This window comes from Solenopsis invicta, chromosome 5, assembly GCF_016802725.1.
Source record: "Solenopsis invicta isolate M01_SB chromosome 5, UNIL_Sinv_3.0, whole genome shotgun sequence".
In the NCBI taxonomy this organism is placed as follows: domain Eukaryota; kingdom Metazoa; phylum Arthropoda; class Insecta; order Hymenoptera; family Formicidae; genus Solenopsis; species Solenopsis invicta.
The window spans coordinates 16,252,293-16,275,488 of record NC_052668.1 but is presented as its reverse complement, the minus strand read 5'-3'; the positions used below and the strand labels follow the sequence as shown (position 1 = coordinate 16,275,488).

The window sequence follows — 23,196 nt, the reverse complement described above, 5'->3', positions numbered from 1 at the left end:
CTTTAGCAGCTAGCACACTTCAATTTTCATAATGGTAAGTAAATACATCTGTAGCGGTGTAACAATACCTTCACGCTTATTATACTTTCAATTGACAATCGTTGGCGATCTCTCTTCGCCTTTTGATCAAATTCGTTGTACCACCCCATTATGGTATCGAGCGGAACGGGTCTCTCGAGTCCGTTCGTGGTGTATTTACCATAAACGACCAATTGCCAATCTATAGTGAGCTCGCCGAAGAAGGAAACCAAACTCGTGTCGCAAACGGCCGACTGATAAGGTTCGCGGGTAGCAGGAGAGCATACGCGCGAGCAAGATAACGGCATCAGTAATCTCGGGTGAACCGCGGACCTCGGTGTTGCGCTCGGCCGGCACGAACCAACTTGCCCGTCGTGCTCCCCCATTCCAAAGATTTACCAGTCTCCGGTTATGTTTGATGCACCATTATGTTTTCGATTACGGTAGGTTAGTTGCATCGGTAACGTCATCTCTGTCGTCAGCAACGCGCCGATACGTCAAAGCTGGCGAGACACGTAATTGTTCGTCGCTACGCGTGCACCGTCGTCGTGTCGCCGACGCACGCGACGACACGGTGGAGAACGCTCAACGGCGGGCTTATCCGTCGCACCGCGACGAGACACAGCACTGGCTTTTTCTCTTCCGTTTCGGTTACACGTTTCTAATACGAACGAATTAATAGTCGCGATATCAGTATTAGAACGTTAGATTGGTGTTTAATAAGGAGCGTTGGAATGCTGTGGAGTAGCTTTTTTAGAATTTTTAAACGTGTGAATTTTTTCCAATTATTAGTATAATTTATTATTTACTTTATATAACACAATGCCATTAATAAATCTTTAATACAATGTATGTAATTAATATTAAAGGTAATCTTTTTGTGTCTTAAATTATTCAACGCTCCTTGTGTATTTTTTTTTCTTAAATATATTGAATTTTAATACAGATACAAGAATGGTATTTTTATCTTTCTGAATATTGGTATTTGTTATTTAATGATGATAATGGTATTTAATATGATACTGATGATATTATTAATAATGATAGATAATGAAGAATGTTTTTACGCCGACTGCATCGTCATTCAGTTGATAATGGTCGATCGGTGCACATACAGACGGTACATCGAGCGCAGATAAATTGTGGTTGGCAAAAGATAGGAAGCTGGTAAAGTCGACGTGGAGGATATTTTTGTAACAGTAAAGCAGAAATGGCAGAAAGTAGCTTAGACTTTTATGCATATAATTATAATATATTATAATGTTATTTGCGAGTATAGAAGTACGTGCACAATGAGGTCCGACAAATTGGTAACAATGTAACTCTCAACCAATTTCACATGTGCCCGAGGCAGTTTTTAAATTAAATTTTAATGTCAAATTAAATTAGGCAGGCGCGATCGTTGGTGATATTTTTTGTAAAAATTATCTTGTCAAATATTGATTTAAAAAATTAATTAATATTTATTTTTTTAACAAATATTGAGATGACAGCTATTTCGAACATTGACATAATTATGTTTAAGGATGGGAAGTTTGTTATTGTAAAAAAATGGAATTAATAAAGGAACATGAAATTAATTACGTATAATGTATATTTTTATACGTATATATATTTACAAGTATTAATATAAACATTAATATGTTGGAATAATAAAATTTAATATAAAATTTTCATGATCAATTTAGTATATTTTCTTAAATATAAATTTCTACAATATTTCATCGGCAGTAAGAGAAATGAGAATAGTTAAAAGAATTAATACTATGCAATAATTAATACTGATCAATAAGAAACGCTATAAAATTGTATATGTACAAGATATTTTATTTTTTCTATTTTAATTGTATATACGTATGTATAAAATTGTTATTCTTTATGTTATGTAAGGCTAATTACACAATTAAATTGAAATAATTTTACATAATTTTTGCAAAATATATAAACAATTACATGTATGTTTAATACTGTATTATATATGTATATTTTTTTATAGAAACATAATATAGAGATTATCTAATGTCTATGCTATTAGGATGGCGGAGTTGCGCTGTCAGATCGAAGCTGGGAAGGCGCAGCTTCGCTATACGCGATATCGAAGACGCTTTTTTTCTCGAGAAGCTGTTGATGGCGTAAACGACCGCCGCTTTGGAACGGCGTTGCACTCTCCGACTGCAGGTCATCCTCGGATTGCTCGTACTGCGACGTACACGGTTGTATTTCAAGGGATCTTTCCGGCGATAACTGCGGTGACGGATGCGGTGCCGGGGGTGGATGAAGATAAAACGGCGGGGGTATTCTCTCGTATTTGTATTCTGAATGTTGCAACAGACGATGCTGCGTGTCCGCAGTAGAAGCCGGCGGTGTTCTGGCAAATATCTGAATAGACGGCTCTTGGTTGAGATTTCCTTCGGCTCTCCTCATTTGTCGTCCTTGACGCACAATAGCTTTCAGCTGCTCGGATTCGACGTTCACCAGGGGTTTGACCTTACGTCTGGTACGCGGCGTCATTTCTAAAGTCTTACGCTCCACAGCTAGCCTCTCTCTTTGTTTTGTCGTTTGTCTCAAGCCCCTACTTACCCAGCGTGGTAGTTGCGCCTCGTCATCTGCTTTCTTCTCCAATCTCTTCTTCTCCATCTCCTCGCGTTTCTTATTGTACCAAGCCATGTATTTCGATTGTGTTTTGCTTGTATCGATCTCGCCAGTTTTCAAAGGAACTGTAGATTTTTTTTCTGTCTTAAATTTTGATTTAGGCACTAGCTGTTTCCGCTGGTGCTCTTCTTCTCTTCGTGGCGATCGTCTTTGCGATTCGCCATTTCTTGATTGCCTCTCTGTGTCACCGACGGTAAACTTACGAGATCGACGTTGAGAATAACTCGGTGCAGCATTCTCTTCCGATTTATCAAGAACACGTTTCCTTTCCCCCGGTGATGGCTCCTTCAATCGCTCAGGTTTCCTTTTTTTCTTCACGAAACGTTCGGAAGATGTAGTTCTCGCAATATATTTCTCTGGAGTTAATGGTGTATCACTTTTCTTACTTTTTATTTTGTCTGTCTCAACATCTTCAGTTCTTGTTTTGTCTATTTCAATGTCTTTACTTCTCGTTTTATCTTTATTCATCACTTGTTCAGATTTACTTGAAGGCAATCTAATTTCACTTTTATCTTGCTCCACAGATTCGGAAACTTTATCGATCTTTCTACGAGGTGTAGCAATTTCATTTTTATTCAATTCTGCGTCTTCTTTTGTTATTGAAATTTCATTAATACTTTCTTTGTCACTTAGTTCTGCAATACTTATAGTCAACGGAACTATATCTTGAATTGTCGTTAGTAAATTTTTTATTTCTGATTTTATATCGGTTTCTAGTTCTTCGATTTCGGCTTTTGATTCGAAATCTTTGTCCGTTACATCTTTTCCTTCTTTTAAATCAGATATGGACGAAACTTTTTCGTCCATAGGAGAAATCTTTTCAGGTATTGCAGTGATTTCCATATCTTCTTGTAATTCACTCGCTTCGGTTGTAATCGAATCTTCTGTCTTTTCATCGAGCGATAAGTTGCTATCTACATCCTCTTCTAGTTCGGCTTCTGTCCTCGCATCTCCTTCATCTTTGAAAGTTCTTATAACAGACATTCCCGCTATTTCAATACTTTCTTGCTGCTGCCATTTTTGCCGATGGCGCGGGGTATCATAGGGTCTGGTGGTCAGGGTTGTTTTCCTGGAAACATCACTGGATGAGTCGCTCTCCTCCGAAACATCGAGTGTATCATCAATAAAGCTGCTAAAAATTGGAACGCTTACGTCTGCTTGTTGCTCTCCTTCGTCTTGTGGTCCTACGACTGCTGCGCTCTCAGAAATTATCACGAAACTGTCCTTTTGGTCTGGCTCACTGATAGCTGGCTTTTGTAGATTCGAATCTTTTGATAACTGATCGGTAGAAGGCTCCTCATCAAATACTTCTTTTATTTTTTCATCAGGTCTTTCCTCTAATGCAGATATTTCTTCCGTTCTTTCTTCATATTCTTCGAGGAGTGATTTTTCTTTCTCTTTTGAATGCTCAACTAATTGTTCTTTAATAACTTCTTCTTTGGAAATAGTGTCCACTAAAGGCGTGAGAAGCTTGTCTTCATCAATTTTCTCCTGTTCTTCTTCATGGAGGTCAGATATTTTTTTAGGGGATATGCGCGATTCTTCCTTAGTTTCATGGAATTCAGTTTCTGTTTTTGCAGTGAGATCGTCACTTAAATGCTCCGGTTTATCTTCATCAGCTATTTTTTTTATAACATCTGGTTCGGTGAGCTCAGACTGAGTCAAATCGTGATCTGATTTTGACGCTTCGTCACTAGTTTCATCAATGTACGTTATTGTATCATCATCGATTGCAAATGCTTTTTGAGTGCCATTTAAATTGTTTGTATCATCTGCAACAGATCGACTTACATCTAACGCTTCAGTTGTTGATTCTTCGATTTTCTCTGCATCAAATTCCTGAGTTACGTGGTCTTCCAATTTTTCTGTGTCACTTTTAATTTCACGTGACGAGTCCTCTCCATTTTTTTTCTGCATTAATTCTTGTGCTAACGTTTGTCCAATATCATCTTTTGCATCTTTTATCAAAGGAACTTCTTTAATATGTTTCTTTGATTCAGAACTTAATTCTTTCTCCTGATCGCTTTCAGATTTATATAATTCTATTGTTTCATCTTTTTCGCTCGAATACAATGACTGTGAAATATCTTTAATATCTTCTGAATCTTTTTCTATTTCTGATGCTAATGAAATAATGTCATTAGATAATCCATTTTCCTTGTGTTCTTCTTCTGTATGCTCCGTTGTATCAGTTAATTCTTTCAAACTTTCTACATGTTTTTCTATTGTACTCGCTTCTTCACTTGCAATTTTTTCGACATCTTTTAATTTTTGCAGGTCATGTAATTTTTCTTCCGGTGTAATTTTTAACCTTTGTTTTTCTAACATTTCCTTTTCGGTTTCATAGAAAGATTCTTCTGCTGCTTCTTTATGCTTTTCGGACATATAAGCTATTCTTTTTTCGATAGCGCTTTTGTCATTATAAGATGACAGTTTTTCAGTCTCACGTTCTTCTAATGCTTTTAAGGCAGGAGAATCCGAAGGTATTGCTTTCTTGCTATTGTCATCCAACTCTACGTTAGAAGTTTCCACTGATTCGGATTCTTCTCTGCTTGCAATGTCTAATATTGTCCCTTCTTTGACTTGCATATCTTCCAAATCTCGAAGAATTGTAACATCTTCGGCAGCTTCCTTTAGCGTCACATGTTCTTTGCCAAAATCATGAGGTAGGTCTTGTTCACTTTCAATTACAATAGTTTTCTTTGGACTTATATGCTCTTCATTAAAATCATGATATGCGTCTTGTCTACTAAGAATCTTTTTTTCAACAGCAGTCTCTATGTGATGTTCCAGTTCTTTTACTTGTGATTCCATTGTAAAATCGTCAGAAAATTGTTGTATTATTTCGATATCTTCTTTCTCTTTTGCAATGTCCTTTTTGTCCGCGCTTCCGTCCATCGGTGAATGAAGCGTGATTTGTTGATCGATGTCTGTTCTCTGCGACTCTGTCACAAAATCATCAGAGAATTCCTCGCCCACGTGATCTAGTCTCTGTTTCGATTTTTGTTGACATGCGTGAGTCGACGGGATCTCCGAAGGCTCCGTGCTTTTCTTGTCGAAATCTCTGAAGAACGAATCATTTTTGCCATTCGTACGATCGGAACTTGTACTCGTGCTCGGTGCTTCCGAGACATGAACATGCTCTTTACGACCAATCGTTGCCAACTTTTGCCTATGTGTCATTATTTTGGCAGTTTTTTCAGCCTTTGATCTGTCTTTTTCTTTACCCGCGTCTCTACGCTTCTCGAATTCTCGATCCTGCGATGCAATTTGCTTTTTGCGCTCTTTATGTTCAATTTGCTTTTGCTTTTTCACTTTTGCATGGCTTGTCTGTTTAAGCTTCGCGGTTTCTTGACGAGAAGCCAGTTTCGATTTTTCTGATTTTTCAAACGCGTCCTCGTACTCGGAACTGCCGGGGCTCATAATCTGCGGTTGCTGGTACTTAAATTTTTCTCTCTTTACCTCTTTTGATATACTTGGAGAAGTATCGAACCGTTTGTGCTTCTTTGAGTCTTCTACTTTTTTCGATGTACTCTGATCTGAATCTTTCTTAGAATCTCTCGACGTTCTCGATTTTTCTTGACTGGTACTTTCAGACTCAGTAGTCTGATGTCCCTTCTTATCAGTGAGTTTACTCAGTTTCTTCGTCAGCATCGTGATCTCTCTCTCCAAAACTCGAAAGCTAGGTTTTATCACGGACTCTACCTTCTTCTGCTTCTTTATTTTACTCTCTTTCCTTGAACTTTTCTCCTCTGTCGTTTCGCGAATATATTTTCCGTTATCAATACTTATTTCTGGAGACGACAAGCTCTCCATTCTTTTCTCATCGGAAAATTTCTCATGCTGCTTACCTACTTCCATTGACGAGGAGGAACCGTTTTTCTCTTCGCCGAGTACTTTGTATCCGATGCTGCTTTCTTCGGTATACTGGCTACTATGTTGACAAGTTTTCGTTGACTTTCTTTCCTTCTCGCGGTAAGTACTTCCATTCTCGTCAAGAGAATCTGAAATTTCTCGCAACACTTCAGGTTCTATAGATATCTTTCGTCCCTCTTTCACTTCCTGCACTTTCTTTCTCAAGATGCTCAGTCGTTTGTCGAAGCACGGGCCCTCCTCTTCCTCTATGGGTGTTTTCATCCATAAAGTCCGCGTTCTAAATTCGTCCTCGCCATGGCGTTTCTTCATCCTTTTCCGGTTTCGAGTGTCCTCGTCGGACTCGTCGTTGTCACTTCTGCTTCGGACATGTCGTTCCGTTTGCGTCGCAGCGGCTCTGTCAGTCTGCGTCGCAATTGCAACCTGCCCGGGAAGACTTTGAGTCTCTAAGTAACTCGCGGCGTCCATAACTGTGCCACCAGTATGCCTCGATTCCCTCTCCAACAATAGCCTCGTCAATAAAGCGTTCTGTCTCGCCAGTTCCATATCGTGAAATGCGATCGATTGCACGGCCGTGGATTGCTTCTGATCTTTGACGATCGACGGTCTGTCCTTGGACGATATCCCAGGCATATTTATCGAGATCTCTTGGCGACGAACGTCTCGCATCTGCGGCTCCATATCCATATTTTGCGTCGCGTATTCGTCATCCATCTTTTGCTCGCCAGACTCCAATTCTATCGTGCGTCGACGTCTAACGTCCAGTTCCTCCGGCAGGAGGAGGACCTCTTGCTTGTGCTGATATAAATTTCTCGAACGTTGATGAGAGTCAATAGTACGTACCATCTCGGCTTCCTGCATCGGCAGTTCGTTCCGCGTTTTCTGATCTTGTATAAATCGCTGCAGAAGTACATCCTTGCCGTCCACTACAAAAGTGGGATAATGGCGATGTTGACCTCTATCCTCCACTTGTCCGCGAGTTACTAATTGAAGCACTTCTGCATTACCCTCGCGATAAAAATGTTGCTCTCTTATCGCTGTTTCTCTCTCATTGTTCAACTCAGGATCGACGTATCTGTAACAAGGTAATACGAAATGTATAATTTATTTTCTTGTTCTAATTTAATAAAATTTTATTGCAAGATTTTTGAAAAAGAGTTATATTTTAAAACTTATCAAAATTTTTTAAGATTTGTATTATTTTTTAATTTTATAAGGGAACACGCCTAAACGTTCTTTTCCAATTTTAATAAGCTTCAATTATAAAATTTAAAGAATTTTTTTCTTGTATAACATGTTCCATTCACCTTTGTCTGTAAGCTTGACGCTGAATGTCCGAACCACGCTCGATTTCATGTCGTTGCAAAGAATCCTCACCATCATAATCTCTAATCTTCCTCTCCTCGACATCTTCCATATACATTCTCTCTTGCTCTTCGAGTCTCCTCCTCGAAGAATCATAGGCCGGTCCATCACGTAGCCTCAGCGACTCCACATTCGCCTGATCGATTGGAGGGCGTTCCGAAATATATACAACATCACCAGGAAGCGACGCTAGGCCACCATTTTTCGTATTTCGGCGATTAAATTGCCAGTTTCTTCGAGTCGGATCCGCACTCCACGCTTGCTTTCTTCCGTTCGATGTAATTGCTACTCGATACATCGCTTTTCTTAGTAAGTCTTATATATAAAGAAATTTTGTTATACATACAGTAATAATTTTCTGAATTATTAAGTACGTGAAACTAGATTACAATATTTGCAAAAGGATGATTTGTTAATATAATGAATATAAACGATTGAGGGCGAAATAATTAACGAAAGATAATTACTTTCGATTGCAGCCGGTTTCCGATGAAGATGCCGTTTAGGTCGACCATTTGATCGAGCAATAAGCGTTTCCGACGAGTAAATTCTGCGCTTTCTAGGTGCCATGTAAAATGGACAGCCGGGGCAGATACAGCAAATGATGAGAGCTGCGATAGCTATCAGCATTAGCAGGCCCAGAATAATCAGTAACCAAAAGAGTAGCTTATTCTCCGCTTTGTACACAGTCTGAAAAAGAACCCTGATTTCTCATTTCTCTAAAATAGAAAATTACCAACTGAGATAAGAGAAAAATAAAGGGTCTAATAAAGGTAAAAAATAGAAGTCAAAATTCGACTCGAGGCCACTCGAGAGAAGCATGCAGATTTACGTAGTAATTTATTATATAATATTTATGTAGGAATAACTAAAAATTATAATTTTTTGCGTTGACAATTTGCGATCTTTTTATACGCATTCGGCGTATCGTTTTGATATCGAGCATTTGTGAGATTATTTTCTCGATGGCACGATTATTAAATGTTAAGTCCAATGTTTTAACATTGCAATTTTTTTTCAGAAACCGCATTGGGCTGCGTCGCAATGGCTCACTTTTTCAATCTTAAGTGAGTTTTTCAATCCTGTCACGGAGACAATGATGGATTTACGATCAATTCTTGGAAGTCATTTACCACCGCCGCTTTGACTTCGAGTGGTGTCCCTTGTTCGACAAGAAAAAAATCTGTTGACAAGTTTTTATTCATCGCTGGAAAGATTTCGAGTTATGGCATGCGTTCAAGGCGCTAAGCGCCAGGTGTCAAGTGTCAGCTGCGGACTCGCTTTTTTCAGGAAATGCCGATTTCCAGAAAATCGGCGAAGCAACCAATCAGCTATCTTTCCCTTCCAAGATTTTTGCCCCTTCCCATTCTTTCCGACTCTTCAGCAAGCAACTCGCAATCAGTTTCGTCGCGAGAGCACCAGGCGTGACATTGTGTCGCATACGACCTTCTGTTCGTCGCGAGTGAACGTTGTCGTACATACGAGAAAATATTGAATATGTGGAAAATGCTTAATATAGTGAAGTGCGTTGCGGGTTCGACACGTCGCATCGCGCTTCAATTCGCCGTGTCCGTCGCTTGTAAGTCGCTGTGCGTTTTTCGTGCCGTCGGAACGTGTTAATTGAGATTTTGAAAGCTCGCATTTACGTGCTAATTTCTTTCGAAAAATCCGCGCCGAGGTGATGATTCCCTCCCCCTTCTCCAATTAGTAATAAATACCTTGGTCCCGTTATCGTAATAATTCGCTGGGTGCGCGAATTTTGATTATATTATAGTCATTTCGCGATCGCACATCTTTATCCGTCGGAAGAGAATGATGATGATGATCATTTCAATGTTCGATATTCCGGTGAGATATAAAAGTATGTGCAACGTCGGGACATATATCGAAAATATTTACCATAGTGAAGTGAGTCGCGAGTTCGACGTCGCGCGTCGCGACGTTGTTGTCAGTTCGCCGTGTCCGTCGCTTGTAAGTAGCTGCGTTCTCCGTGCCGTCGGAACGCGTTGTTTTTTCGAAAGCTTGTGTTTACATGCGGTTAATCACTTTTTCTCCGAAAGTCTCCGCGTCGACGTGGTTCCTTCCACTACTCTCCCCCCTTCAATTTTCGATAAATATTTCGATTTCGTCGTCGTAATACGAAGCCGGGCGCGCGAGGTTAGATTATATTAGTCATTTCGCGATCGCGCATCTTTATCCGTCGGAAGCAAACAACGGTGATCATCTCAATGTTCGTTATTCCGGTGAGGTATAAAAGTATGTACAATGTCGCGAGTGAAATATGTCGAAAATATTTATCATAGTGAAGTGAGTCGCGGGTCGTGACGTCGTTGTCAGTTCGCCGTGTCCGTCGCTTGTAAGTGGCTGTGCGTTCTCTGTGCCGTCGGAACGCGTTGTTTTCGAAAACTTGTGTTTACTTGCGGCTAATTACTTTCTCTCGAAGAGTCTCCGCGTCGACGTGCTTCTTCTACCCCCCCCCTTCTCCCTTCAATTTTCGATAAATATTTTAGTCCCGTCGTCGTAATATGAAGCCGAGCGCGCGAGGTTAGATTACATTAGTCATTTTGCGATCGCGCATCTTTATCCGTCGGAAGCGAACGACGGTAATCATCTTGGTAATTGTTAATCCAATGAGGTATGAAAATAGAGGCATTGCGAGTGAAATATGTCGAAAACGTTTAGCATAGCGAAGTGAGCCGCGAGTTCGACACGTCGCACGTTGTGACGTCGCGCCTCAGTTCGCCGTGTCCGTCGCTCCTAAGTGACTGTGCATTCTTCGTGCCGTCGGAACGTGTTGAGTTTTCGAAGACTCGTGTTTACGTGCGATCGGTACGACTAATTTCTTTCTCTCGAAAAGTCCATCCTCGCCGAGGTAATTCCCTTTCTTCTTCCCCCTTCTCTAATTTTCAATAAATACTTTTGTCTCGTCGTCGTAATGCAGAACGAAGCTGGGCGCGCGAGGTTAGGTTATATATTATAAACCTTAGAGACTAAATTCTTTCTCTCGAAAAGTTCATCGGCGCTGAGCTCTGCCCTTCCACCTTCCTCCCCATGCCTCTAATTTTCGTTAAATACTTTGGTGCCTTCGCGTGACACGGTGTCGGGCGTAGGTCATATTTATTATTTCGTAATTGCGCATCTTTTCATCCGAAAGAAACTATCGCAAACAACGGATGATCGCCTCCGTGTGTATGTACGTAAATTCTCGAGAACGCTACGATCAACGTTGCGTGTGAAGTGCGCGCAAGATACTTAATATCGTGAAGTGCGTCGCGCGTCCGTCGCGTCGTTTGTTCGAGACAATGGCTCCTCGTTCTTTGTTTCGTCGACGTCAATACTAAAATTGAAAGCGATGTTTGAGCCTGGCTTGTGTTTTATCGCGGCTAATTTCTCTCTGAAGAAGCGCACCCGAGTACTCCAAGATGATCCAGGTGAGTTGTTTCTCCTTTCTGTTACTTCCAAGTTTTTGGTGAGAAAATAACTTCAATTCCTCCGCGAAGACACGAGAATGCGCAAGATCGGTGTATGTACGTATCAGAGCATTCCGCGATTTCGCGTCTTTTTTCCCTTTATTTTACGTCAAGTGATTGGATTTTAGTAATTTGATCGAGTACAGAATGTTTGCTATTGGGAAAACCCGGAAAAACCTGAAATTTTCAGGAAGTCTACTTTTTTATTTTTGAAAATTGTGGGAGTTCTCGGTACTTCAAAATTTTTGATAAACCATTTTTAATTAAATTCTGAAGTCTCCTGACCTTTGACCTAAAGATTGAATAACCATATGTGCTTCGGTTACTACCAAATTATTCCTCAAATTTTTCTGTGCCACAAAGCAAAAAATTTATTGCGCATGTAAGAGAACGAAAGAGAGGAAATATTTTTTAATATATAATATCTAAAACTGTTTACAAAAAAAGTTAATTAATAATAAAATTAATTAACGATAAAAAATATTTAATAATTTAGTAAATTAATAAGTTAATGCAATTTCTACGAAATGTACATCAAGTAATATAATCTTGAATAAAAGTGATGTGTCAGGCAATAAAGTTAACGAGTGTGGACAATTGTCTACTCACTACTTCCTCGTGAACGTTGCTGATCGTTTTGTTTACTGAAGTCCCCGCGCTATCTCCCCCATCGGGAATTATTCCATTGATTGGAAGTTTCGTGGTAGTTTCAAAGTACGTCATAGACCCATTGGCAGTGTCTGCGCCGCCGATGATGCCCACCCCATTCGCGGCTAATGTGTTGCGAATTTTTTCCACGTCCACTAAAGGGGTGCCAATTTCAGTCTGTTCGACACGAGCAATCACGATCGTTCTATAAACAGTAAAAAACAAAAATATGAAAGATTCGTGAGTAATTAACATTTGAAAAAAGCAATTTTAAAAGATATTTTTTTTCCCATTTTTATAGTCGATTAAAAGATAAATTTATAAATAATTTTAAATGTTTTGTTAATTAAAAATGATCTTTATTTGGTCATAACTAGATCATTGTATCGATTTTATAGATCTTTTCGTTCATCAAACTCCAGCGTTGAATTTTTCAGTCTTGAAACACAGTTATAAGTTGAATAAAAATAACAAGATCATGCTATTAAATTGATAATTATTTTTATAATAATGATGCTTTTTTTAACATCTGTTATTCTTTCTCCCTAAATACCGCAAAGAATTTATTTTGTTACGAAAAATAAATAAATGATATCAAATTGATTATCAAAATTTATTTGGCACACAGGTTGATGAACTTGAAAAGATGTATAAAATTATACAAAATCTCAGCATGAAGATCCGGCCAAAACCGAATAAAACCGAAAGTTGTGTTTTCACATATCAGTCTAGATTCTCTTATCATTTCTCTTTAATGTTAAAATTTACATTATTTTTTTGAAATATGAAACCGAAAAATTTCATAAATCTTTATCAACCTTTTTCCTGCTGTTGGGACGGTATTGCTTGCTACGCCAGTTTTATTATCTGACACGTAAGGACGTGTATCCAGTACGGTAATTCGTCCACCAGTAATAGTAGCTAACGTCTCCGCTGTTTTCGTTAAATTTGGACGTTCTCCTGGTACTACGAACATCATTATGCGAGCTTCCATGGCAGTGCTCCTGACGACGAATATCTCTGTCTCGCTCGCGAGATGAGGTACACCTAGAACATCGTATTAATGAAGAAAAGAGAATATTAAAAAGTATCTTCGCTCAATCATAAAATTGTCACGAAACTTCTTCATTTTTTTTTCCAATTTATTTCTCGCCAAGAATACATTTGTTAAATGAATATTCACCAAGATCGTACGCCCTGGCAGTTAAAGTGTACAAGATATCGGGTTCCGCTCGTTTTCTTCGATGCCTTTTTATCTCGCCGACTTGGCGTTTCAATTCGATTTCGTTCGGAACGCTTGTCGTTGAATTCGCCTTGTCCGGCGATACTGTTGCTCTTCCCACAGTCTCTCGTATTGTGTGTTCCGGTTGTAGGCTTTGCGTTCCTTTGTGTAACTTCTTCGAGAAATTGTCGTAGACGCTTTGTTTCTTTCGCCTGAACTTCGTAATGGGTGACCGCAGTATCAGTTCTCCGGTAATCTCATCCAAATAAAATTTATTTTCATAATTTCCGTGAATCAGTTCGTAACGAATCTCATTGTTCGGCGGTTCGGCGTCGGCATCAGTGGCCTGTGCACACGAATTAAAAACGGTTTTTCATAGAAATGTTAAATACATTTCTTGAAAATCTTTTCACGAATGGAAATCAATCGATTAAAGTGGAAATGTAAATCAAAAGATGTAAATAAGGTATTGAGATGTACCTTTATAATAGCGGGTGTTGAAAAATTCGTCAAATCGGAATTCAATGCAAATTCGTAGGTATCTTTTTCGAAAATCGGTGCGTTGTCATTTACGTCCAGCAAATTCACTATCAAAGGCACCGTGCCCATGTTGCCTTTACCGTTTTCGTCGCGCGCAGTTATGGTTAATTGCAGCTGCGCTGCCATTTCACGGTCCAAAGACGATCCCATTGCGACCGTGATTAATCCCGTTTCGGCGTCTATCGCGAAAGCGTCGCTCCCTATTCCTTCTATACCTGTATATCGAATACTGCCAAAAATTCCGGTGTCTTTGTCGGTTGCATGTACCTATCGGTAAAATTGTAATATAACATTTTTCTCACGTTAATATAACGTTAAATTCTTACAAACTTTATTCAAAAATTTAGTAGGTTAATTGAGGATTCATTATACTCGATTTATTCGTATTCACTCAAAACAAATATTACTTGAATCACTCGTGTTCCAGCGGTGACGTTTTCGGATAATGTAACTTCGTAAGATTCTTCATCGAAGACCGGCGGATTATCGTTAACATCTTGTATAAGTATTAGAACTGTTGCTGATGCTGACAAATTTGTCGCCGGCCCAACTTCTTGAGCAATGATCTATATCATACGGAAATGCATATTAATTAAAATACTTTATTAAGAAAAATAAAATTTTATTTATACATTAGACAATATTATAGACAGTTTATCAATAGTTTGTTAATAAAATTAATTTATATTCGCTTTGGTATAACAAAACTAAAAATAGTACAATAGAATTGAATGCAAGAGAAATGCATACCTTGAAAGATAAACTTTCGTGCATCTCGTAATCGATGAGTGTGTTATCTCGTACCATGAGAATAAAATCCGCCGTTCTTTCAGCAACAGTCGGATTTATTTCGAAGGTACCGTTGTTATTTTGTAGCTTCAATGCAAAAACACCAGCTTTACCGATATCCTCGTCGCGGACTCTAGTTGAATATTGCTCGGGAAACATTATCACAGAACCTGGCTCCAAATTTTCTGGTATCGACGCAACGTAACTACAAATATATTAAGTATAAGTAAATATCGTAACGTGTAACGGCACAACGTATTATTAGGAAATTGCGCTATTTATTACAAGCGGTATAACGCGGGCATTGGAAAATTAAAAGAATAACGTCTGTAACTTGTAAAATATGCGAAGGTAATAAAACCGTATTAAAAAAGTCACGGTTTTATTTTTCAAAGATTAAATAATCACGAAAAGACATTGCCCTGATTCTTACGTGCTGGCTACTAATTCTATCATTAAATACCAACTTATCATTCTCAAAATACGGCGGGCTGTTTCCTGGTTCTCCAAGAAGGAAACCGACGTCGACGACCGTTGCCTGAGCCGGTGGCTCATCCCTAGATCTTCGTATTTCCTCGGCAACCACAGTAAGCACGACCGGTGCGCCAACATGAGTAATTTGCGTGAGTTCGTCTAGAGGCTTCGCGAGAACGATCTCACCTAAATATCGCAAATGTTTTATAACGCTTGTGTTAACCATTGTTCAAGTTTTTAATTTTTATTATAACTAATTACTCTTAATATAGCTTAATCAATTACTCTTAACTAATTACTCTTAATATAATAATCCTTAAACATGTAGTTCTAGACGAAAAGAAACGACAATGACACAATTTTTTTCTTAAAAATAACACTCTTTAGCTTTAAAATGCCGTATAATAAAGATAATAGAAGCAAAGATAATTCAATGAAAAAACAGATTTTTTACAAATTTTTATTTTTGCTTAATGATTTTTTTTAATGACTTCAAATTAGATCATTTTTTGGCAATGTCATTTATACTGTCACATTCTGAGACTCTGAACTTTCATTAAAAATTCATTGAAAAATATTGATTACAATTTAAAAAATTGTCATTTAAAAAATAATAAAAAAATAATCGCTGTTGCACGATTCGACATTGCAAATTATGCGATTGGTAACAAAACTGTCATGATTGTTTCTACTTAAAAATGATTTCCTCCCAAATTGGTATCTTTAGCAGCATTCGTCACATTTCGCATGTTCCTCATCGTATAATGTGTACCAGTCTCTTTTGTTTTTGCACGCGCGCGAATTCTGTGTTTAGAACGATTCATTATTTCTTGGAGAACCACTGCGGAGATGCTATATAGACTATTTTTAATATGAATAAAACATCGCGGAGATAATGGCTGTGAATTCCCTTATCCTTGTTACGTCTCGGCTCGTACCGTACACGCACGCTGACCGGCAATAATTTTACATAATGTACCCGCGAAATCGACTTAAGAAATCGTTCGCAGCGACAGATGAATGTGTACACCGTCGTTGGATGTAGGTGGAACCCTTACACGCAAGGAGTCGCGTAGTACGTATCGCATGCTCCTTGCTACGGAATGATAAGCATCGCTAGGTTGAAAAGCAGAGAGTGACCCCTGAGAACGATCGATACTTGGCCGTAGACTGTCCAGACTTATTCCGACCACCTTTAGCTCTTTCTGTTTACTCCTCGCCAATTTTTCTCGCTCTTGCCTGACTTATTTAGGCTTCCATGAAAAATCTGATATTCCGAGAAAGCGATACAGATAACAAAAGTTTGACTAGCACAGTGCTCAGTTCTTTATTCGTACATAAAGTAGTCTTACTTTAAAAGAAAGGAGTAGTTATTAATTTTAACGAAATCGATTTTTGTCGCTAATCAAATTCTGCCTATTTGTCAAAATTGTTTTGTTAATCTATAAATTCTCAATAAGATATTCGCATATTCTCTCTTTTATCGTCATTTATCAATTTAAAGTGCATTTTGGATCAATGAAAGTTTTTATGCGAGCATTAGATTTTATATTTTGTCATGGGATTTTCGTCTGACACTCTCATAAAAAAAAAAAGTTAAGAATGCGCATCTGAGTCAGTGAATACAGGAATACGCGTGATTCCGCGAACTTTACACGAAAGGTAGCACAAATTGCTTCGCTATCAAGAAATGGAAGATCGACATCGGCGGAACGGTAGCGAACAAATTTCCCTTCTTAATCATTGTCCGGCACTTTTCACGAAATGAGGTCAGCCTTATATACCAAAGGGGAATATGAATCAACGCCGTTACTTTTTACCGTCGTCGAGATTGTCAGGTGGAAACGACGCGTGACGTGCGATAGATCGGAGAATTAGCGATGACTCAACTCGGGTAAATTAATTACACTACAATTCTAGTTTGCATTTGCGCGATAGGAGAAGTCCCTTAACCCTTGGGCGCACTCAGCTCGCGTAGCATAATTGGATCGCACGCGACTAGATTTAGAATAAAATGTAGCACAATCGGCGACAAAATTACTTTCTCCTCTTCTCTTAACCTACTCTTAACCTTTCATCGAACTTCGCGTACGAGGTATTGAAAATTCAATAGTTTCTCACCGGTTGTTTCTGAAATGTTGAAAAAAGGTATGAAAGGGTTCCCTTCGGATACTAGACCGTACGTGATTTCACGCGGCACTCCCTTATCTCCATCTTCCGCGTGAACCCGTAATATTACGTCTCCCTAAAGATAACATGAAAGATTAAATAAGATTGCCATAATTGATAAAATTACCGTAACGATTCGAGAACAATAATTTTTTTCTCGACATTTGTGTAAAAATATAAACTTGAAATATGTCTTTTTCACAATTAAATTAATTGAGATTTTTTTAAGTAAATCAAAATTAATGATTTATAAAATTAATTTACGTTAAAAGTTGCGTCAAGTTTAAATTGAGAGCTAATTTTTGAAAAGCATTATTTATATTAAATTAGAATGTCACTTTTTAAATTACTTATTACAAATAACAAAACAATTGCAATTTAAATCATTATATAATATTTTATTTGTAAATTAAATTTATATGAGATAACAAGAAAATATTTTTTTATATGGGAATGTTTTTTTTTTTACTTGGATATATTTCTTTAGAAAGAAAATAAGTTAAAAATCATGAATCTTAAAAATAATTGAAGTTGAAGTTCAAAATTAATATATTTAAAATTAACTTAGTTAATTTAAAAGTTATTGAATTTTTAACTTTTAACTAATTATTACCTATCTTATGCGAACCATTAAATTAGAAATAAAGCAAGTTCAATAGTACATTTAACTTACGATTTGCACAGAATTGTTAAGTCTGGTTAAGGGAGGGGCCAGGGTGAAAATTGGCGGCACGTCTTGTACATCTAGCACCACAACGATGATATTCAGTCCTGCGATATTCCTGGTATCTTTTCCTGGTTCCGTGTAAGGATCCTATTGGAAACATATCGTTGACGTGCGCGCTTACATGCGTATTTTATGCTTTTATATTGGTAAGATAATTATGCGTACCGTCGCGTAAATGGTGAGGGTGTACATCGATTGGGTCTCGAAGTCCAGCTCGCCGATCAACGTAATTACTCCGCGCGTTTGTATGGTCGTTTGTCGCTGACGAATAGTGAACAGTTCTTTCGGTTGCTAAAACGACGTCACATGTCACGTTACGCCTTGCCAATTGTAAATGCAGATACAAAGTAATTTATTAAATATGTACCCATAATTCGATGTAAACTGGTTTACCGCTCCAAGAGTTCGCGCGTACAAGAATGTAATCTAGTTCCCTGCCTGGTTTAGCATCCTGTTAATACGTTTTACGTTAATGTTTAATGTTACACCGATAATTAGTGGCCATGTGCAAAAGAAGTTCAGTAGAGCGTTATAGCTAAGATCGGAGTAATTATGACGCGCGCTAATTAACGTCGTTAGAAGAGCCGGTAATAATTACGTACCTCAGGTACCATTATTAGGGAAGGAATGTGAGGGAATATTTTATCACGCGAGGTCGTGGCGTTCGTTGCGGATATGGTAGCCTGCATCGAATTTGAGTCTCCCTTAGTATCCCGTACCCTGACGGCGAAATCGTGAAGGCGTCCCGGCATAAGGCGTTTCGTTAAAATTACATTAGCCTGGCAGACTTTGTTGTACAACGTGCACGGCAGGTTGTCGATTCTTACGACGGGTGTAATTGTTGCTGAGAAACGATATTGAAAAGCATTATTCTGATTCCCGTTCGTAGATTGCGATTTTAATAACTTGTACTTGTCTCTTTTTTTTCTCTCTCTCTCTTGTAATTACCGGTTATTTCAAATATGAGAGGAAAGTCCGCATCCTGATCGGTGGCGCGTAATCGAAAAATCACGGAATCGACTTCGGCATCGGCTGGAACTAATACCAATCCCATATCCGTGGATGTGTCGAAACGTGGTCGTGCACCTTCGCCCCAACCGTAAACGAGCCCCAAGTAAACCCACGCTTTAAACCATGCTCCTACGAGGGGCATTCTGAAAGAAGGAACGATTCGACATAGTCCTTTTTTTACGCTGTGTAAATTTTTAAGCATAAAGTATTGTATTATACTTAAAGTTTAGAATTAGAGGACACTGAATTTATAATTAGCGAGATCAACGTTAAACATAATCGACGAGGCAAATCGACAAAGCTCTATAACTATAATCCACATGTAATCGACATTAATAGCGAAAAGATGGCAAGTTTTGATACGATGGTAGATATCGATTTTATGATCATGAAATGGGGTCGTGAGTATTCATTGTCGTCTCAAAACAGTACATTAAGTGTTCTACGTCGTGTTTTCGATTCACATTATAAAGTATAATACTGTCATTATCGCATAATAAATAAAATTGATTTTATTTTGCTAATAATATTGTTGTAAATACGTATATATGATTTATAAACTAATTTATTTAAATTTTAATTAATTTAATCTTTAATTAAATTGAATAAAATAAGTATAATATAATTTAAATAAAAATATTTATATTTATTTAAATTTATATATATATATATATAATATTATAAAAATATAAGCTCAAAATATAGTTAAGTAAACATAAACTTTAATTATTTAGTTAAAATATATGAAAACCAAGTTAATAAAATTTATGACAATTTATATATACGTGTAATTCACATAATAATTACGTTATAAATAATACGTAAATAAATTATAATAAAATTATAGTAAAATTTATATATAAATGGACATTAACTTTACTATCATATTTCTAATTACATTCTATAACACTATATCCATCTTTTATCATATCCATCTTTTATCATTTTTTAACACTATATAATAATAATAATAATTCTATTATTATATATATATAAATAAAAATATTTTATCAGAAACTTTTTTCTGCATGTCAACACAACATGCGATTGTGAAAGCGAATGTGGGTCACTGGTATACAACAGAACTAACATATTGTACTATCTAGTACGTCTGCGTTTCTGTAGGTTACAGCAGCTTTATGATGACATATTTTACCGCCTATCAGATCTACTCTTTTCTTCAGCTTCAAGTGAACAAAATAAAACTGTAATAATACGTTTTTTTATATGCAAGAGAATAAATTTTAAAAATGCATTCTTTTAACAATTCTTTTTTTGAAAAAATTTTCTTAATTTTCTACATATAATTTTTTAAATGTTTTAATTATGTTTTTTGATAAGAAAATATCGAAATAAGGATAGAAAATTAATGGATAATAAAAAGGGAATATATCGCCAATATATCATCGAGACATGCGTGACTACTAAATAACTACTCAACATACATTGATAAAGGAGTCAAATTGTTCAGTCATCATTCATTCAATCGTGCTTATTGCCTTTTAGGTTTTTAATTCCATAAGAACGTGTCTTGATATTCGAGAAAACACTAATTGCTCGGTTTTTTTTTAAACTTTAAGTATATCAGTTTTAATTATTTGAGCACTGCTATTCAAAAGTAATACAATGACAGTAGGTATGAAAACGTAAAGTAATATGCGCTAGAATTTTAGTAAATTTTATGGAACTAGCAAGTTCATATAGGGACAGGCGCCCATTTATATAAAATTTATTTTACTTTTCTGCATTGAGAAAAAAGTGATTAAATTGATTAAATTTTTCAAATTGATTAAATTTTTTAAGTTCAAGTATTTATGTAGTTAACTCAAATACATAAAACATTTGAATTTTAATTTAAACATTTATGTATTTAACTTAAATACATGAGCACTATGAAGTAATAATTACTTAAATGGATTTACTAAAATTTTAATGTGCATACATTTTTGATATTTTTACTTTCAAACAAATATAAAATTTTTTCAAAGTTTGGCAAAGATAATTAGATTATTTTTATTAGTCTTGTAAAGAAAAAATTACTCAACCATTTTTCTCCGTCAGCGTGCGCATATACAGAATTTATTATGCAACTGTAATCGCATTTATATATTATATATACGTGTATATAATCTTCATGGAACTTTTTTCCATCAAGAATGTTCGTTTCTTTTGTATGTACACCATATTTCTATAACGGACATCTTCCATGTCAATGTCTCATGCCTTGACATTGCATAAATATTCTAGGGTCTAACGAACTTAAGACATTCAATGGAATATTTAGTATCGACTTCCTACGTAGATCTATAATGAGCCTTGTTTGTCTAACGACGAAGTGGGCTTTGACTCACGCGTATACTGTCTCGCTATATACTTTTACCGGTCAGTGTCCACGACGAAAGGATCGATATGCTTTTCTTTTTTCACAACCTCTATTGGCATTGTTCGATGAGCCGATATGTATGAACGCGATTGAAAATCCACTTGAACCTTCGCCGACCAGCTCATAAATATATAATAAATAAATGCATGCTTGATGTGCATTGTGCTTGTCACTACGAAGTTTCAGTGCACGTGAAAAATGTCGATATGTCTTATCGAATGAATCGACATTTCATCATATGTATGCAATGCCGATACCTCATTGCAAATTTATAGAGAAATCGTTAATCTTCTCTAATTTTTTGAGATTATCTTCCGCAAAATTGTATTAAAAGAATAATTACTTCGCAATAATTAAAAAAATAATTACTCTCCAATTGCTTTAAAATTGGACTTATATGATGATATTAATTAAAATTTAGAGTTTACTAATTAATAATTCTTTACCCTATAATTTTTTATTTTATACAAATTAAAAAATTTTTATTGATGACTTTTTTCTATAATAAATAAATAAAAATGTGTGTTTTGTATCTGTGTGTGTTGCTTTGAATTTAACTGATTGTAAAATCTACACTATGAAAAATGCATTTTTATTAAAAGTTTGCTACTGTTAAACATAAACAATTTTGCAAAAGAAAATTTAATATCAATGAGTATTTAAAAAATTAACCTTATGAAATACCAAGATATCTGGTGTAATATACGTTGAATTCTAAGAGCAAAATTAAAATTACTTTATTACAGTCTATTTAGACATTGTAAGATGGTTACCAGTCATTAGTGCTCACTACGTTTTTAAAAGCCAAATTTCAGTTTTGCAGTGATTTTTATAGGTGTATATTTTCTATAGAATTTTGAGAAGTATGTTAAATATCAATTTTTAAATTTCAGTTTAGCTCGAACTTACATGAGAACACAGATAATCACGAGTTCGTTGAAGAGTTCATGTTTATACGAATACTCGTTAATCACAGATCAAGCAATTTTTCGGCAGTGACGCACTCATATTTGAAACAAAAAAAATTCATGATTCTTGCTTCTTTTGCAAATAATTCTCGAGAGTAAATTAACTCTCGCCTCAACGTTTTTAGCATTATGTTCTCCACCGTTCGCTTCGCTGTCAGATAATTATTTTCACGGGTAGGTTCCGAATTTGCGTTATCACATGTTTACTACACTCCTTCGGAAATCGCACTTCTGAGAAATCATTGAAATACACGGCGAACGATCGCGATCCAGAGACAACATTCTCGAGGATCGCGTGGAACCGCACTTCACGCGGCCGCGTACTTCGCGCGTGTGAAAGGGGTTGTACTGTTCAACCCCCACGTTGATGCGGTTCTACGAGTCACGTGTACGTCACGTTCGACGACCATCCCCTCCATTATAATATCGAAGGTGCCCAGTCTATAGTTATCTGTAATTCGAAACTAGCTCTTGAATCCTTGCAGTTCAAATTAATATAATCATAATGCATAAATTATTGCTTTTTTATCTCCTTTTTACATTTATATAAAATATTACAAATATTTTTCGACACTGATGGAGTATTACCGGCGTATTACCGGTTCATCATATAATCATAATATCATAATATCAAAATCCAAAATTATAGCAAATATTTTCAATAAAATGTATGCAGTCGCGCTTAAATAACTTACAATTATTTATATAAAGATAAAAGAAATTACATAAACGTATATTGTACGAATTATTATGCAAAATAATTTTATGAATAAAAAGAGTATTATTGTTACTATAATGTAAAAAAGCAATTCAGTTTTAATGTGTTTCGATATGTCAGATAGTAGAAGTTAATTGCGACCCCCTAATAAGAAAGATTTCTTAACACG

At 36.6% G+C, this 23,196-nt stretch overlaps 2 protein-coding genes across 4 annotated transcripts in view; one reads left to right on the top strand and one right to left on the bottom strand.

The window, feature by feature from the left end:
• Window positions 1–1,598: 1,598 nt before the first annotated feature.
• On the bottom strand, window positions 1,599–22,687 carry LOC105205872 (cadherin-86C). 3 transcript variants are annotated; one of them, XM_039449965.1, is made up of 17 exons: window positions 22,251–22,687; window positions 18,896–19,101; window positions 18,550–18,791; window positions 18,315–18,398; window positions 18,113–18,238; window positions 17,894–18,034; window positions 17,173–17,296; window positions 15,045–15,237; window positions 14,539–14,782; window positions 14,196–14,354; window positions 13,729–14,055; window positions 13,210–13,594; window positions 12,845–13,073; window positions 11,988–12,231; window positions 8,376–8,598; window positions 7,851–8,193; window positions 1,599–7,618 (listed from the first exon to the last, which is right to left on the bottom strand). In XM_039449965.1, the coding sequence occupies exons 2-17, from the start codon at window positions 19,098–19,100 to the stop codon at window positions 2,050–2,052; spliced, it is 8,838 nt and encodes a 2,945-aa protein (XP_039305899.1). In that variant the 5' UTR covers window position 19,101; window positions 22,251–22,687; the 3' UTR covers window positions 1,599–2,049. The 3 variants fall into 3 exon arrangements, with proteins under 3 accessions (XP_039305899.1, XP_011173708.3, XP_039305900.1); XM_039449966.1 differs by lacking the exon at window positions 22,251–22,687 and having other exon boundaries at window positions 3,569–3,739; window positions 3,823–7,618; window positions 18,896–19,532; XM_011175406.3 differs by lacking the exon at window positions 22,251–22,687 and having other exon boundaries at window positions 18,896–19,529.
• Window positions 9,774–23,196, top strand: part of LOC105205834 (tensin-1) — a 122,160-nt gene continuing 108,737 nt past the window's right edge. Inside the window, exon 1 of the mRNA XM_039449972.1 lies at window positions 9,774–11,339. Within this exon, the coding sequence (XP_039305906.1) occupies window positions 11,331–11,339 (9 nt within the window). The 5' untranslated portion in view covers window positions 9,774–11,330. The remainder of the gene's footprint in view (window positions 11,340–23,196) is intronic.

Coding starts and splice junctions, on each gene's coding strand:
- LOC105205872 (XM_011175406.3), bottom strand. CDS start 19,160: ATGCTTAAAAATTTACACAGCGTAAAAAAAGGACTATGTCGAATCGTT. Junction 14,783..15,044: donor CCGTATTTTGAGAATGATAA/GTTGGTATTTAA, acceptor ATATATTTGTAG/TTACGTTGCGTCGATACCAG. Junction 8,194..8,375: donor GAAACCGGCTGCAATCGAAA/GTAATTATCTTT, acceptor TGTATCGAGTAG/CAATTACATCGAACGGAAGA.